Source organism: Triturus cristatus, chromosome 5_2 (genome assembly GCF_964204655.1).
Source record: "Triturus cristatus chromosome 5_2, aTriCri1.1, whole genome shotgun sequence".
NCBI lineage: Eukaryota > Metazoa > Chordata > Amphibia > Caudata > Salamandridae > Triturus > Triturus cristatus.
Genome location: NC_140588.1, coordinates 467,657,676 through 467,672,537, shown reverse-complemented (window position 1 = coordinate 467,672,537; position 14,862 = coordinate 467,657,676). Strand labels below are relative to the sequence as shown.

Below are 14,862 nucleotides of genomic sequence, written 5' to 3'. Positions count from 1 at the left end.
CTGTTGCCACACGCATTCAGCTCACCAGGCTGCACACCCCCTCACTCTCCATATGGTCGCACGCCTTCCGTGTAGTTCCGCCCCGCCTTCTCTTTCTCGCATTTTTTGTTTTTTTTGGGGCTTTGTGTGACTGACTACTTGACCTCGTGCCTATGAGTTTTGCATGCGTCTATTATATTTATTTACTTTGAATGTGTTTTTTTTTTTAACCGCCCACGCGTCTCTCCTCTTCCATGTAGTTCCCCTCCGCCTTTTCTTTCTCGCATCTTTTTCTGATTTTCGGCTTTGTGCGACTGACTACTTGACCTCGTGCCTATGAGTTTTGCATGCGTCTATTATATTTATTTACTTTGAATGTTTTTTTTTATTTAACTTTACGCACCCAAACACGTTCATTGTTTCCTTTCCTTCTTACATTTTTATGTGGAAAAAAAATCACTCTCTCCACAAACAGCACTTTTATCCTGTCTCACCTCTGTGTTTTGCTGTCTGCCCTCGTCTTCAATAGTTTCCAGCCTCTGTGTTCTGCTTTACGCATCCAAACATGTATGCTTTTGTCTGAGTTTCCTGCTTACATTCTCATGCAAAACAAACAAAAAATCACTCTCTCTACAAACAGCACTTTTATCCTTTTATTCTGTTTTGCCTCACACAATGCCCTACACACATTAGACCACACAAAATGCCACCTCACACACTGCCCTACACACATTAGACCCCCAAACTGCCACCTCACACACTACCCTACACACATTCGCCCCCTCACACTCTGCACCCCCTCAAATAAATAAGAATACAGTTTACTTCCAAGGCACTGCAGTCATTTACGTGAGCCAGTGTCAGATTGTGTATGTTTTGTCAATACTAATAAAGCCTTAAAGAAAATAGAAATACAGTTTACTAACCAACACTGCCCCCTCTCACACAGACCCACACACAATGCCCCCTCACACAGACTACACACACTGCCCCCTCACACAGACCACTCACACTGCGCCCACACACAGACCACACACACTGCACCCCAACAAAGACTACACACACTGCCCCCTCTCACACAGACTACACACACTGCCCCCTCTCACACAAACCACACACACTGACCCCTCATCACACACTGACCCCTTGACACACTGCCCCCACATACACTGCTCTCACACATTACCCACTCACAGTACTTTCGGTCACACACACTGCACCCTTACACCCCGCACACACACACAGCCTGCACCCTTACACACTCACACTGTGCCCTCATACAATTCCCCCTCACACACTGCCCTCTTACACAGTGCCCCCTAGTTCGTACTATGTCAGTAGGTGCCTTTTCTAAATTTTAACAGAAACAAAAACGTTACAGGATCAAAGCGTTTCTAAAACGCATCAGTAGATTTTTGGTTCTTTTCGTCGGTTAATGTCTATTGGTGCTAGGTGTTTTGTGCTTAAATTAGAATTATTGTTTAACTTTATTTAACAAATGAACAAAGTTCACGTGGACGTTGCGGTCTGAAAATGTTGTGGCGCCCATATGCCGCGCTCTCCCTCTGTTGCCACACGCATTCAGCTCACCAGGCTGCACACCCCCTCACTCTCCATATGGTCACAAACCTTTTCTTTGATCTCCGTAGTGCGTTCTCACAGGCTCCTCTCCACCCAAGCGTCTCTCCCATTCCGAGTAGTTCCGCCCCGCCTTCTCTTTCTCACAACTTTTCCGGAAACTCGGCTCTGTGTGACTTACTACTTGACCTCCTGCCTCTGTGCTTTGCATTCATCTCTTATATTTAGTTACTTTTGAATGTGTGTTTCATTATTTTACTTTACGCACCCAAACACGTATGCTTTTGTATGACTTTCATTCTTTGCTTTCCTGCTTACATTCACTCTCTCCACTAACAGCACTTTTATTCTGTTGCACCTCTCTGTGTCTTGAGGTCTGCCCTCGCAAGTTGCCTGCTACTGGTCCTTCACATACACTGGCCCCTCGCACACAGACCACACACACTGCCCCCCTCGCACACAGCACACACACTGCCCCCTCTCATGCAGACCACACACACTTCCCTCCTCTCACACAGACCACACACACTGCCCCCTCACACTCTGCACCCACTCACACCCTGCACTCTGCAAACACTGCCCCCTCACACATACCACTCACACTTACCCCTCCACACAGACCACTCGCACTTACCCCTCCACACAGACCACTCACACTTACCCCTCCACACAGACCACTCACACTGACCCTACACACATTAGACCCCACAAAATGCCACCTCACACAATGCCCTACACACATTAGCCACCACAAACTGCCACCTCACACACTGCCCTACCTATATTAAACACCCCAAACTTCCACCTCACATACTGCCCTACACACATTACACTCCACAAACTGCCAGCTCACACACTGCACCACCCCTCACACTCTGCACCCCCTCACACTCTGCACCCCCTCACACTCTGCACCCCCTCACACTCTGCACCCCCTCACACTCTGCACCCCCTCACACTCTGCACCACTTTCACACTCTGCACCACTTTCACACTCTGCACCCCCCTCACACTCTGCACCACCTCACACTGCCCCACTGACACACTGTATCTATACACTCTGCACCCTCACACATTACCCACTTACACTACTTTAGGCCACACACACTGCACCCTTACACCCCGCACACACAGCCCGCACCCTTACACACTCACACTTTGCCCTCATACAATGCTCCCTCACACACTACCCTCTTACACACTGCTCCCTATTTTGTACGATGTCAGTAGGTGCATTTTCACTTTTAAAAAAAGTCACAAACGTTACAGGAACAAAATGTTTTCAAAACGCATTTTTAGCATTTTTTGGGTTTTCGGACAATGTTTGTCGGTGCTATGTATTTTCGTGCTTATTTTTTGTGTAACAAATCAACAAATTTCACGTGGAGGTTGCGGTCTGGAAATGCTGTGGCGCACACGCACCGCGCTCTCCTTCTACTGGCACACGCATTCAGCTCACCGACCTGCACACCCCCTCACCCCCCTATGCGCTACCACAGCATCACTGAACGCCACAGCATCACTCGTCGCCACCACAACATCACTCAGCGCCACCACAGCTTCAATCTGTGCAACCATTCAACAACAACTGGTTCAAATATGTTCTCTCAATGTTTCAAGCTTTATTACAAATGTCACAAAAAGATGTTAATATTTCACTTCTGTACTTGGATTTTCGTCACAATAAAATACACTAAACATAATCTTCACAAAAGTTATTTACAAAAGTTTAAGCTATTGCCATTATACATTACAATAACTTTTATTTAGGTATTAATTATTTAAAAAAATTAAAAGCCATTGTTATTTGTAATATCAATACATCTAAGTCACGTAAATACAACACATATTGCCTTACAAATGCTATGGGTGTCACATTTGCGAAAGTTAAAACGACTGGAATTGTAAATGACAAAGCTATTAATTTAGCTATTTTCAAAACCAACTCATAAATACAAAATTTGGCATTTACAATACCAATAGCTCAAACGTTCCTAATGCGAGACCTATTGCATTGCAAATGCTTGTTTGACAGTGACACTTAGAAAACTTAACACATGGAGTCTTTTGTAATACGCAGGATAAAACTGCCCAAAGTTTGTGCTGTATAAAATAGCACAAATTGAAATGAGGATTCTGTTTGTCACCAAAATCTATTCACATTCGTTAAGTAAGCAGCTAGCATTAACCTTTGATGGCGTAAATAAATAAATTTCTAAAGGCTGAATTGTATGGTGTGAAACTAGAAAATCCCTTCTTGGCCAAATTGTGTGATCCTAGGCAAATACATCATTTTACTGAGCATCCCTTTTGTCCGTTATCACTTATAAGAACACCTCAATAAACAGTTGTAAAAAAAACCATATGAGAGTTAAGGATGTACGCTGCACAAAAAACTTCTCTTGTGCTTGATTAATTGGCTTATAAAGTTGCTCCATTTATAATAAAAATCTAGGTCATGTATTCTGCTTGCATGACAACTGGTGTGCCTCTGTTCATTTAAAGCATAGTCCCCGGGGACGGGGAAGGAATGTTTCTCAGTTCATGTTAAATTCCCAATTTTAATAAATACTTTTGAAATCAACTGATATGCCAAGATGAGGCGGTTCTGTGTGTTAAAAATATACACTATTTCGAAGCAAACTTATCGTATTCTAAAGGGATGCTTGTTGCAAGATTTAGATGTAAAATATTTTCAGAACTCCGCTTGTGAATGGGATGTAAGAGCCAGAGCCGGCACTTGGTTCAGCTCTCCCAGTTAATCTGTTGGCCTGCGAACCACTTCTTACTCTCCACTTTGCTGTGGGCTACATCCAGTAGTTAATTTGTGTTCCCTCGCCATCCATGGCACACAGTGTCAGCTATTTTATGATGTCTCAAGTGTGCTGCCAGCGAAAGGAGTAGTCCTACTTGTCACCATGGCTTTAAGTGGGATGGATAAAATAGGGAGTCTCTAAAAGGGGCATGGCAAACAGAAGTGTAACTGCTACTGGGGTTTGTTGTAGGTGTAGTGCAATCATCCCCTTACCTGTATGAAATAAATTTTCATTTACTTCAGCTGTTTAAGTTGTTTTGTATCTCCATCACACGCTTTTGCATATAATCCCATTTACAATGGTACTATTGCTTTGTGCGCTCTGCAGAGGGACCAACAATTGGATGCACAGTGTTCTGAACAACCTTGGACCCATTGACAGGCATTGTGCGAATCCCACACCTTCATCAGCCTCAACTTCCGAGCTCTCCATTGTGACCCATTATAAACAACCACCTGAAACCTGAGCTCGCTTGGGTGCAGAAATCTGAGCATATAAAAAACATCAGAGCATAGAAAATGCTGGTTCATTGTGTCACAATTGATATACTATGACCAGGACGGTTCGTATTAATGACGTTTACTTAAATCCTCTACTTTCCATTAAGGAGCAATACTTGTGTGTGTAACAAGTGCAATACTAAATCATGTTTGTGATACTGCATAATGAGTAAGAAGTAACATAACACTGTATTTGTGTAGTTGGGTGCTAGCATCCCAGTTTCCTTCTATTCAGATTTACCACTAAACTCAATAAGAGGGTGAGTGCTGGAGCACAACAAATTCATCAAATGTAATGTGACGGCATAAAATAACACACTTCTCATAACTACATATGGACTGCATCCCCCAATTTACCCCTACCCGTCTACTTGCAGATTACCAACCTACAATTAAGTCACAAGTAGAGGCTGTGTCTTATGCTTATTGTGAATTAGGAACACCCAGTTTTTAGCTTCAATGATTCCATGCAAAAGCCCTCGATGTCACAGTCTGATACATGTACCCGTTTAAACTCTACTTTGACAGCCCAAGTAAAGCAATTTCAAATTGTTCAAAAATCAGATACGTTCTGCCCTATTTGAGACTTGCTAATGAGATGAGGAAAATACATTTAACCTGCGGTCCTAGATTCCAATGGATCAGCAGAGGGCAACACCACTGAGCAAAGTGGTTTAGCGGGTCTTTTCAGGAGTGTGGGGACACTGATGGTGTTGGTGGACACATTTAATAAAAAAGTAAATAATGTGCTGTTCAAGATCAGCTGACCTAGCACCCATGGAAGTCCTCGATTCCATGAAGGAGGAGAGCCTGGGAAGAAAGTGCTCAGGTGGGAAAGGGGGACAAGACTTAGGGGAGAGCAAGGCCAGAAGCAGAACTTTAAATGGAAGAAAAAAAAACAGATGCCAAGACCCATACACCTACCTGGCATGATCACACTGATGACCCACAACTCCATGGAAAAGAGCCTTGCACTCTTCCAGGTAAGATGACTGTCACATTTTTAGTGATTATGACTTTTTCACCATTAGGATAACTTTTAGGTAAGTTTTCTTATTGCATAATGTAGAGGCTAATACCACCACCCAAACCCCCTCTTCCGAGGCCATGAAGACTGCATTAACCAGCTCTAACCCTTCCAGATTATTGTCACCAGGAAACTACTTTAACTTCAGTAAAATCCTGTAATGCTACAACCTTCTGAGTCCTGTCCTTTTTTAAACCTGGGGCGTAGGTGCCACTAGCGTAAACTATTCTTCATATTGGCATGTATCTATATTGCACAACTGTGTCAAGTCCCTATTAAAGGTAACTATATGTGAAATGCACCTGTTTTGCTGGTTTTGTAAATAAAGGTTTGGAGTGGTGATAGCCACAGATTTATATAACTGACCACAACGCTTCCATGTATGATCATTTCCTTGGTGCACATAGACATGTCTGCAGTGCACAGCGATCTTACACTGCTGCACACAGAGGAAAGAAATTAGAGGCAACATTGCTTGTGACCCGTAGCTCTTTTTCTCAAAATTGTGTGCCCAAGGAAGATGCTAGGGGCAGTTGAGATTATTAGTCTGGAATGAAATCAAGACTGCATTTGGCTCCTTACTGAGATAGTATTTGCTACATTGGTTGGGCACATGCACACATCTCTAGCCCTGTGAGGAGTCAGATGCTGGTTGGATTTTTTTTCTTTAGCTGAGTAAAAACAAATAAAAATCCAGGCTGCTCCTTACTAGGGCTTTATTGTCCGCCACGATCTCCTGGGTAATTTTTCCTATTGTTAGGGAGTAAGGGGTCAGAGGAGCTGACTTGCTCTTCCTACTCTCTCATTTGCTTCCCTTCCTTCTGACCAACAGAGTGCATTGAGCTGGTGATATGGCTAGGGAGGAGCTGGTACATTAATGTCTTTCCTTGGCCCCCTCCCATTGCCATTCCAACTAGTTTGATCCTTGAATTGACCTGGGTGAGGGAGGGTGCTAGGCAATCCGTCCCAGGTTAATCCATGCATGTGTAATATCACTTGTGACATAACTCGCTTACTAATGAGCCTGGAAAAGAGCACTGGGTCCAGAAGGGTTTGTGGGCGAACCAGATCCCTTCCAAACCCCCAGTTACCACCAGGAATCTGCTCCCATTGAGGTACAAAAATATGGATGCCATCAGTTCAGTTAAAAATATCACACACTTAATCAGTGCCTTCTGGCGACACATTTAGATGACACACGGCTATATGGTTGTATGTCATTATGACAGCAAAGAGGTTAAAAAGGTCTGAAAAACGTAGTAGATTCTTTGTTTTTTTTGTGGCTGGAAAAATAGTTACTTTCAAACAAGATGTTGCCAGATGGAGTTATGTATGCATCTAACAGCTTCTTTAAGGTTTACTAAATCTTTGCTTGGGGATGTTGGAGCCCATCACACTTAAGGATATGACCATAGGCTTGATGTAAATTTTGTGTTGCATACATTTTTTAACCTTCCTCTATTTTTGTTTGCACTTCTATACAATACGTGCCTGTAAAATGAACATATACCATGTTTTGGCTTCAGGTTAGATTCAAGATGAAAGAAAGCAGAGAAACTCTGTGAAAAAGGCAGGTTTCAGGGATTTAAGATAATTGAATTTCTATTTTTATTGTGACCGGATGGTGCATAAAACTTACAGATAGTGGGTACCATAACCTGTATCCTAAAAGAAGTCTACACACTTGCGCTTGCTTGAAACATGAAATAACAGTTTAATGTTAGCGAATGGGATGAGGACAAGCAATGATGGATCACAGCAAATTTTGGCATAGAGTACAAAACCGTATTTTGACCGATAACATACAGTACTTACTGAGACCTGTACCTGAGGTACAGTGTACTTAGTGATTCAAGCACAATTATGCTACTTATTGTAAGTTAGTGCAAGTTATTATTTTTCTATAGAAATTGGTTTGTTTTAACGTAGTTCAGTACATTTTAGATGAGTAGCTAATAAAGTTTGCAACTGAGTCATCTTTCAATATGTGACGTACAGAAGCAGTCATTACTTACTGATTGACACTTTATTACAGAGCGTTACAATTGAAAATACCGTTCATTTTTCACCCTCCCCAGATGTGTACAACTCCCTATGGCTCTTAGTATTCCCTCATATCAGACTCCGATTTATGTGTTTTTTTTAATACCTACTAGCAAGGCAGGCAGTGTTGGTAGAATCTGATCTGATTGAGAAAAACTAAGAGCACTTGCTTGATGCATCTAAGAAAGACTCCCCTTTGTAAGAAAAAAAGTTGGTTATTTGCAAGGGAAATGGTCAGTTTTCTGGTGACCTTTGCATGCGAGTAGACTGGCCTGCTGAAGTTGAGTAACCTCGTTAGTTAAGCAAGTTCATATTTTCAGAGTTATACATATCTTTCCAGTCAACAATGCTAAATAGATTAATTCCATTTTATGTATGTAAATCTGTTTATTGAATTTTGTTTTAACTGGTAAGAGATCAACATAAGCACCATACAGCTTAGGATCAACAGTAACAAAGGTAAAGATTACAGTACAGGATCCATTTTAATTCACCATTTTCTTTCACCTCTTGCAAAACCTATATTATATGTCCATCAGTTCCTGTGCTCAGAAGACATTTTAACTGAAACTTTGTTTGTAGGCGCAAAAACTACAAAAGCAAGAATCGGGATAGAGAAAAAGGTCGCACGGCTAATGGGAAAGAAAAAAAGTCCAAGTAAGTGTTAATTTGCTAATTCATTTACTCGTTTCAAATAATGGCTTCTGGATTTTAATGAAATGAGTTATGATGACATTGCAGATAAACATTTGCAAGCTAAAGCTCATTTTACATTAAGGATTGTTTAAAAAAAGTAACCCAAATTGAGGGAAATCCAAACCCAAATCTTGTGATATCTCAAAGCTGCACATTGAATTCATTGTTTTAAATTTTTTCATAAATGACATGGTGCATTTTCAAATTCTTTTTAGTTGGGGAAACTCTAAACCGAATTTAAAAATAAGGACATGTCTGAATGTAAAGCAAAATGCTTGCTGAGGCCTAGTTTATTTCCCACAGGCTTCAGCCATTTGCTCATTTGCACTACCCCAGAGAGTAGTTTCATTATTCTCTAGGAAAAATGTCATGCAAAGTACATCTCTGCCTCAGATGGATGCAGCTAAGTAAGTGCAGTGGATAGTTCAATCCTCCAGTGCCATGAAAACCTTTGTGTGGCAAAGCTTGCGCTTTGTGAATTCCGGGAGATGGAAAAAGAAACACGTATTCATTTTTTGCCTTACCCCAGCAAAAATATACCTGTTGCTGTGCTTCCACAGGCAAGCTGGGAGTGGTGGGGTCCTATGCAATATGGGGGTCCTATTTTAGGTGTGAGGCAGCACAAGAAGGAAAAGGCTAGTAAACACATGTACTTTCATGGAGTGCTAAATGGAAAATGAAACCAGCATTGGCATAGCCAACCGGTCTCGCTTTTGGGACCATATAAGTATTTAGTTTTGCAGCACAATATCCTTGGTGCAACAACATCAGCATTGCATGGCTAAACCTTATAAGTGTTTAGCCATGCAACAGTTGATGTTGTTGCACCAAGGATATTGTGCTGGATAACTAAACACTTAATGTCCCAAAGGCGAGACCTATTGGCTATGCCAATGCTTGTTTAGCGATGTTGTGCAGCATGGATAAAGAGGAACCCCCCATTAAAAAAAAAAGATGCTATTATGCAGTCGCAGCAGCTGTCATTTTGTAGGTAAAAGCACATCACATGAACGCACCTACAGCGTGCGTGTGAAGATTTCTTTTTTTTAGTTAGTGATCCAAGTTGTACTGGTAAATAAAGAAAAATGAAGCAGTGCCAAAAGCTTTTTTTATTTATTTATTTTTTGTTTTTTTTAAGGCGGGTGGAGGGAAATAAAAGCAGGGCTCAGAAGCAACACGGAGAGTACTGGTGCGTGAAAGATTACAGAGGAGCGAGAGATAGCGAGTGTGTGGTTGTTGGGTGTGGTTGTTGGGTGTGGTTGTTGGGTGTGGTTGTTGGGTGTGGTTGTTGGGTGTGGTTGTTGGGTGTGGTTGTGTGTGGGTGTGGTTGTGTGTGGGTGTGGTTGTGTGTGGGTGTGGTTGTGTGTGGGTGTGGTTGTGTGTGGGTGTGGTTGTGTGTGGGTGTGGTTGTGTGTGGGTGTGGTTGTGTGTGGGTGTGGTTGTGTGTGGGTGTGGGTGTGGGTGTGGGTGTGGTTGTGTGTGGGTGTGGTTGTGTGTGGGTGTGGTTGTGTGTGGTTGTGGTTGTGTGTGGTTGTGTGTGGTTGTGTGTGGCTGTGGGTGTGGGTGTGGTTGTGTGTGGCTGTGGGTGTGGTTGGGTGTGGTTGTGGGTGTGGGTGTGGTTGTGTGTGGGTGTGGGTGTGGTTGTGTGTGGGTGTGGGTGTGGTTGTGTGTGGGTGTGGGTGTGGTTGTGTGTGGGTGTGGGTGTGGTTGTGTGTGGCTGTGGTTGTGTGTGGCTGTGGGTGTGGCTGTGGTTGGGTGTGGTTGTGTGTGGCTGTGGGTGTGGGGTGTGGGTGGGTGTGGGGTGTGGGTGGGTGTGGGGTGTGGGTGTGGGGTGTGGGTGGGTGTGGGGTGTGGGTGGGTGTGGGGTGTGGGTGGGTGTGGGGTGTGGGTGGGTGTGGGGTGTGGGTGGGTGTGGGTGGGTGTGGGGTGTGGGTGGGTGTGGGGTGTGGGTGGGTGTGGGGTGGGTGTGGGGTGGGTGTGGGGTGTGGGGTGTGGGGTGTGGGGTGTGGGGTGTGGGGTGTGGGGTGTGGTTGGGTGTGGGGTGTGGTTGGGTGTGGGGTGTGGTTGGGTGTGGGGTGTGGTTGGGTGTGGGGTGTGGTTGGGTGTGGGGTGTGGTTGGGTGTGGGGTGTGGTTTTGGGTGTGGTGTTGGGTGTGGTGTTGGGGTGTGGTGTTGGGTGTGGTGTTGGGTGTGGTGTTGGGTGTGGTGTTGGGTGTGGTGTTGGGTGGGGTTGGGTGGGGTTGGGTGGGGTTGGGTGGGGTGGGGGGGTTGGGTGGGGTTGGGTGGGGTTGGGTGGGGTTGGTGGGGTTGGGTGGGGTTGGTTGGGTTGGGTGGTTGGGTGGGGTGGTGGGTGGGGTGGGGGTGTTGGGTGGGGTGGTTGGGTGGGGTTGGTTGGGTGGGGTTGGGTGGGGTTGGTTGGGTGGGGTTGGTTGGGTGGGGTTGGTTGGGTGGGGTTGGTTGGGTGGGGTTGGTTGGGTGGGTGGTTGGGTGGGGTGGTGTGGGTGTGGTGTGGGTGTGGTGTGGGTGTGGTGTGGGTGTGGGTGTGGTGGGGTGTGGTGTGGGTGTGGTTGGGTGTGGGTGTGGTTGGGTGTGGGTTGGGTGTGGGTGTGGGTGTGGGTGTGGGTGTGGTTGGGTGTGGTTGGGTGTGGGTGTGGTTGGGTGTGGGTGTGGTTGGGTGTGGGTGTGGTTGGGTGTGGGTGTGGTTGGGTGTGGGTGTGGGTGTGGGTGTGGTTGGGTGTGGTTGGGTGTGGTTGGGTGTGGTTGGGTGTGGTTGGGTGTGGGTGTGGTTGGGTGTGGTAGGGTGTGGTTGGGTGTGGTTGGGTGTGGTTGGGTGTGGTTGGGTGTGGTTGGGTGTGGTTGGGTGTGGTTGGGTGTGGTTGGGTGTGGTTGGGTGTGGTTGGGTGTGGGTGTGGTTGGTTGTGGTTGGGTGTGGGGGTGGGTGTGGGGGTGTGTGTGGGTGTGGTTGGGGTGTGGGGGTGGGTGTGGTTGTGTGTGTGGGTGTGGGTGTGGGTGTGGGTGTGGGTGTGGTTGTGTGTGTGGGTGTGGGTGTGGGTGTGGGTGTGGGTGTGGTTGGGTGTGGGTGGGTGTGGGTGGGTGTGGGTGGGGTTGTGTGTGGGTGGGGTTGTGTGTGGGTGTGGGTGGGTGGGTGTGGGTGTGGTTGGGTGTGGTTGGGTGTGGTTGGGTGTGGTTGGGTGTGGTTGGGTGTGGTTGGGTGTGGTTGGGTGTGGTGGGGGTGGTGGGGTGTGGTGGGGTGTGGTGGGGTGTGGTGGGGTGTGGTGGGGTGTGGTTGGGTGTGGTGGGGTGTGGTGGGGTGTGGTGGGGTGTGGTGGGGTGGGGTGGGGTGGGTGTGGGTGTGGGTGTGGGTGTGGGTGTGGGTGTGGGTGTGGGTGTGGGTGTGGGTGTGGGTGTGGTGGTGGTGGGTGGTGTGGTTTGGGTGTGGGTGTGGTTTGGGTGTGGTTGGGTGTGGTTTGGGTGTGGTTGGGTGTGGTTGGGTGTGGTTGGGTGTGGTTGGGTGTGGTTGGGTGTGGTTGGGTGTGGTTGTGGTTGGGTGTGGGTGTGGGTGTGGTTGGGTGTGGGTGTGGGTGTGGGTGTGGGTGTGGGTGTGGGTGTGGGTGTGGGTGTGGGTGTGGTTGGGTGTGGGTGTGGGTGTGGGTGTGGGTGTGGGTGTGGTTGGGTGTGGGTGTGGGTGTGGGTGTGTGGGTGTGGGTGTGGGTGTGGGTGTGGGTGTGGGTGTGGTTGTGTGGTTGGGTGTGGTTGGGGTTGGGTGTGGGTGTGGGTGTGGGTGTGGGTGTGGGTGTGGGTGTGGGTGTGGGTGTGGGTGTGGGTGTGGGTGTGGGTGTGGGTGTGGGTGTGGGTGTGGGTGTGGGTGTGGGTGTGGGTGTGGGTGTGGGTGTGGGTGTGGGTGTGGGTGTGGGTGTGGGTGTGGGTGTGGGTGTGGGTGTGGGTGTGGGTGTGGTGGTGGTGGGTGGTGTGGTTTGGGTGTGGGTGTGGTTTGGGTGTGGTTGGGTGTGGTTTGGGTGTGGTTGGGTGTGGTTGGGTGTGGTTGGGTGTGGTTGGGTGTGGTTGGGTGTGGTTGGGTGTGGTTGTGGTTGGGTGTGGGTGTGGGTGTGGTTGGGTGTGGGTGTGGGTGTGGGTGTGGGTGTGGGTGTGGGTGTGGGTGTGGGTGTGGGTGTGGTTGGGTGTGGGTGTGGGTGTGGGTGTGGGTGTGGGTGTGGGTGTGGGTGTGGGTGTGGGTGTGGGTGTGGTTGGGTGTGGTTGGGTGTGGGTGGGGTGGTGTGGGTGTGGGTGTGGGTGTGGGTGTGGGTGTGGGTGTGGGTGTGGGTGTGGGTGTGGGTGTGGGTGTGGGTGTGGGTGTGGGTGTGGGTGTGGGTGTGGGTGTGGGTGTGGGTGTGGGTGTGGGTGTGGGTGTGGGTGTGGGTGTGGGTGTGGGTGTGGGTGTGGGTGTGGGTGTGGTTGGGTGTGGGTGTGGGTGTGGGTGTGGGTGTGGGTGTGGGTGTGGTTGGGTGTGGTTGGGTGTGGGTGTGGGTGTGGTTGGGTGTGGTTGGGTGTGGTTGGGTGTGGTTGGGTGTGGTTGGGGTTGGGTGTTGTGTGGGTGTGGGTGTGGGTGTGGGTGTGGGTGTGGGTGTGGGTGTGGGTGTGGGTGTGGGTGTGTGGGTGTGGGTGGGTGTGGGTGTGGGTGTGGGTGTGGTGTGGGTGTGGGTGTGGGTGTGGGTGTGGGTGTGGGTGTGGTTGTTGGGTGTGGTTGGGTGTGGTTGGGTGTGTTGGGTGTGGTTGGGTGTGGTTGGGTGTGGTTGGGTGTGGTTGGGTGTGGTTGGGTGTGGTTGGGTGTGGTTGGGTGTGGTTGGGTGTGGTTGGGTGTGGTTGGGTGTGGTTGGGTGTGGTTGGGTGTGGTTGTGGTTGGGTGTGGGTGTGTGTGGCTGTGGGTGTGGGTGTGGGTGTGGTTGGGTGTGGGTGTGGTTGGGTGTGGGTGTGGTTGTGGTTGGGTGTGGGTGTGTTGTGGTTGTGGTTGTGGTTGGGTGTGGGTGTTGTTGGTTGGGTGTGGTTTTGTGGGTGTGGTTGGGGTTGGGTGTGGTTGTGGTTGGGTGTGGTTGTGGTTGGGTGTGGTTGTGGTTGGGTGTGGTTGTGGTTGGGTGTGGTTGTGGTTGGGTTGTGGGTGGGGGGTGGTTGTGGTTGGGTGTGGGTGGGTTGGGTGGGTGTGGTTGGGTGTGGGTGTGGGTGTGTGTGGTGTGGGTTGGTGGCTGTGGGTGTGGGTGTGGGTGTGGTTGGGTGTGGGTGTGGTTGGGTGTGGGTGTGGTGGGTGTGGGGGGTGTGGTTGGGTGTGGGTGTGGTTGGGTGTGGTTGGGTGTGGGTGTGGTTGGGTGTGGTTGGGTGTGGTTGGGTGTGGTTGGGTGTGGTTGGGTGTGGTTGGGTGTGGGTGGGTGTGGGTGTGGTTGGGTGTGGTTGTGGTTGTGGTTGGGTGTGGGTGTGGTTGTGGTTGGGTGTGGTTGTGGTTGGGTGTGGTTGTGGTTGGGTGTGGTTGTGGGTGGTGTGGTTGTGGTTGTGGTTGTGGTTGTGGTTGGGTGTGGTTGGGTGTGGTTGGGTGTGGTTGGGTGTGGGTGTGGTTGTGGTTGTGGTTGGTTGTGGTTGTGGGTGGTTGTGGTTGTGGGTGGTTGTGGGTGGTTGTGGTTGGGTGTGGTTGGGTGTGGTTGTGGTTGGGTGTGGTTGGGTGTGGTTGGGTGTGGTTGTGGTTGGGTGTGGTTGTGGTTGGGTGTGGTTGTGGTTGGGTGTGGTGGTTGGGTGTGGTTGTGGTTGGGTGTGGTTGGGTGTGGTTGTGGTTGGGGTTGTGGTTGGGTGTGGTTGGGTGTGGTTGTGGTTGGGTGTGGTTGGGTGTGGTTGTGGTTGGGTGTGTTGGGTGTGGTTGTGGTTGGGTGTGGTTGGGTGTGGTTGGGGGTGTGGTTGGGTGTGGTTGGGTGTGGGTGGGGGTGGGGGTGGGTGTGGGTGTGGTTGGGTGTGGGTGGGTGTGGGTGTGGGTGGGGGTGGGTGTGGGTGTGGTTGGGTGTGGGTGGGTGTGGTTGGGTGTGGTTGGGTGTGGTGGTGTTGGGTGTGGTTGGGTGTGGTTGGGTGTGGTTGGGTGTGGTTGGGTGTGGTTGGGTGTGGTTGGGTGTGGTTGGGTGTGGTGGGTGGGTGTGGGTGGGTGTGGGTGGGTGTGGGTGGGGGGTGTGGGTGTGGGTGTGGGGTGGTTGGTG

The 14,862-nt window shown here is 48.8% G+C and overlaps 1 protein-coding gene across 3 annotated transcripts in view; it reads left to right on the top strand.

Moving 5' to 3' along the window:
* Positions 1–14,862, top strand: part of CDK13 (cyclin dependent kinase 13) — an 807,643-nt gene that overhangs the window by 255,722 nt on the left and 537,059 nt on the right. For all 3 annotated transcript variants that reach the window (XM_085607435.1, XM_085607434.1, XM_085607433.1), the window contains exon 3: positions 8,526–8,600. In XM_085607435.1, coding sequence (XP_085463561.1) covers positions 8,526–8,600 — 75 coding nt within the window. The remainder of the gene's footprint in view (positions 1–8,525; positions 8,601–14,862) is intronic.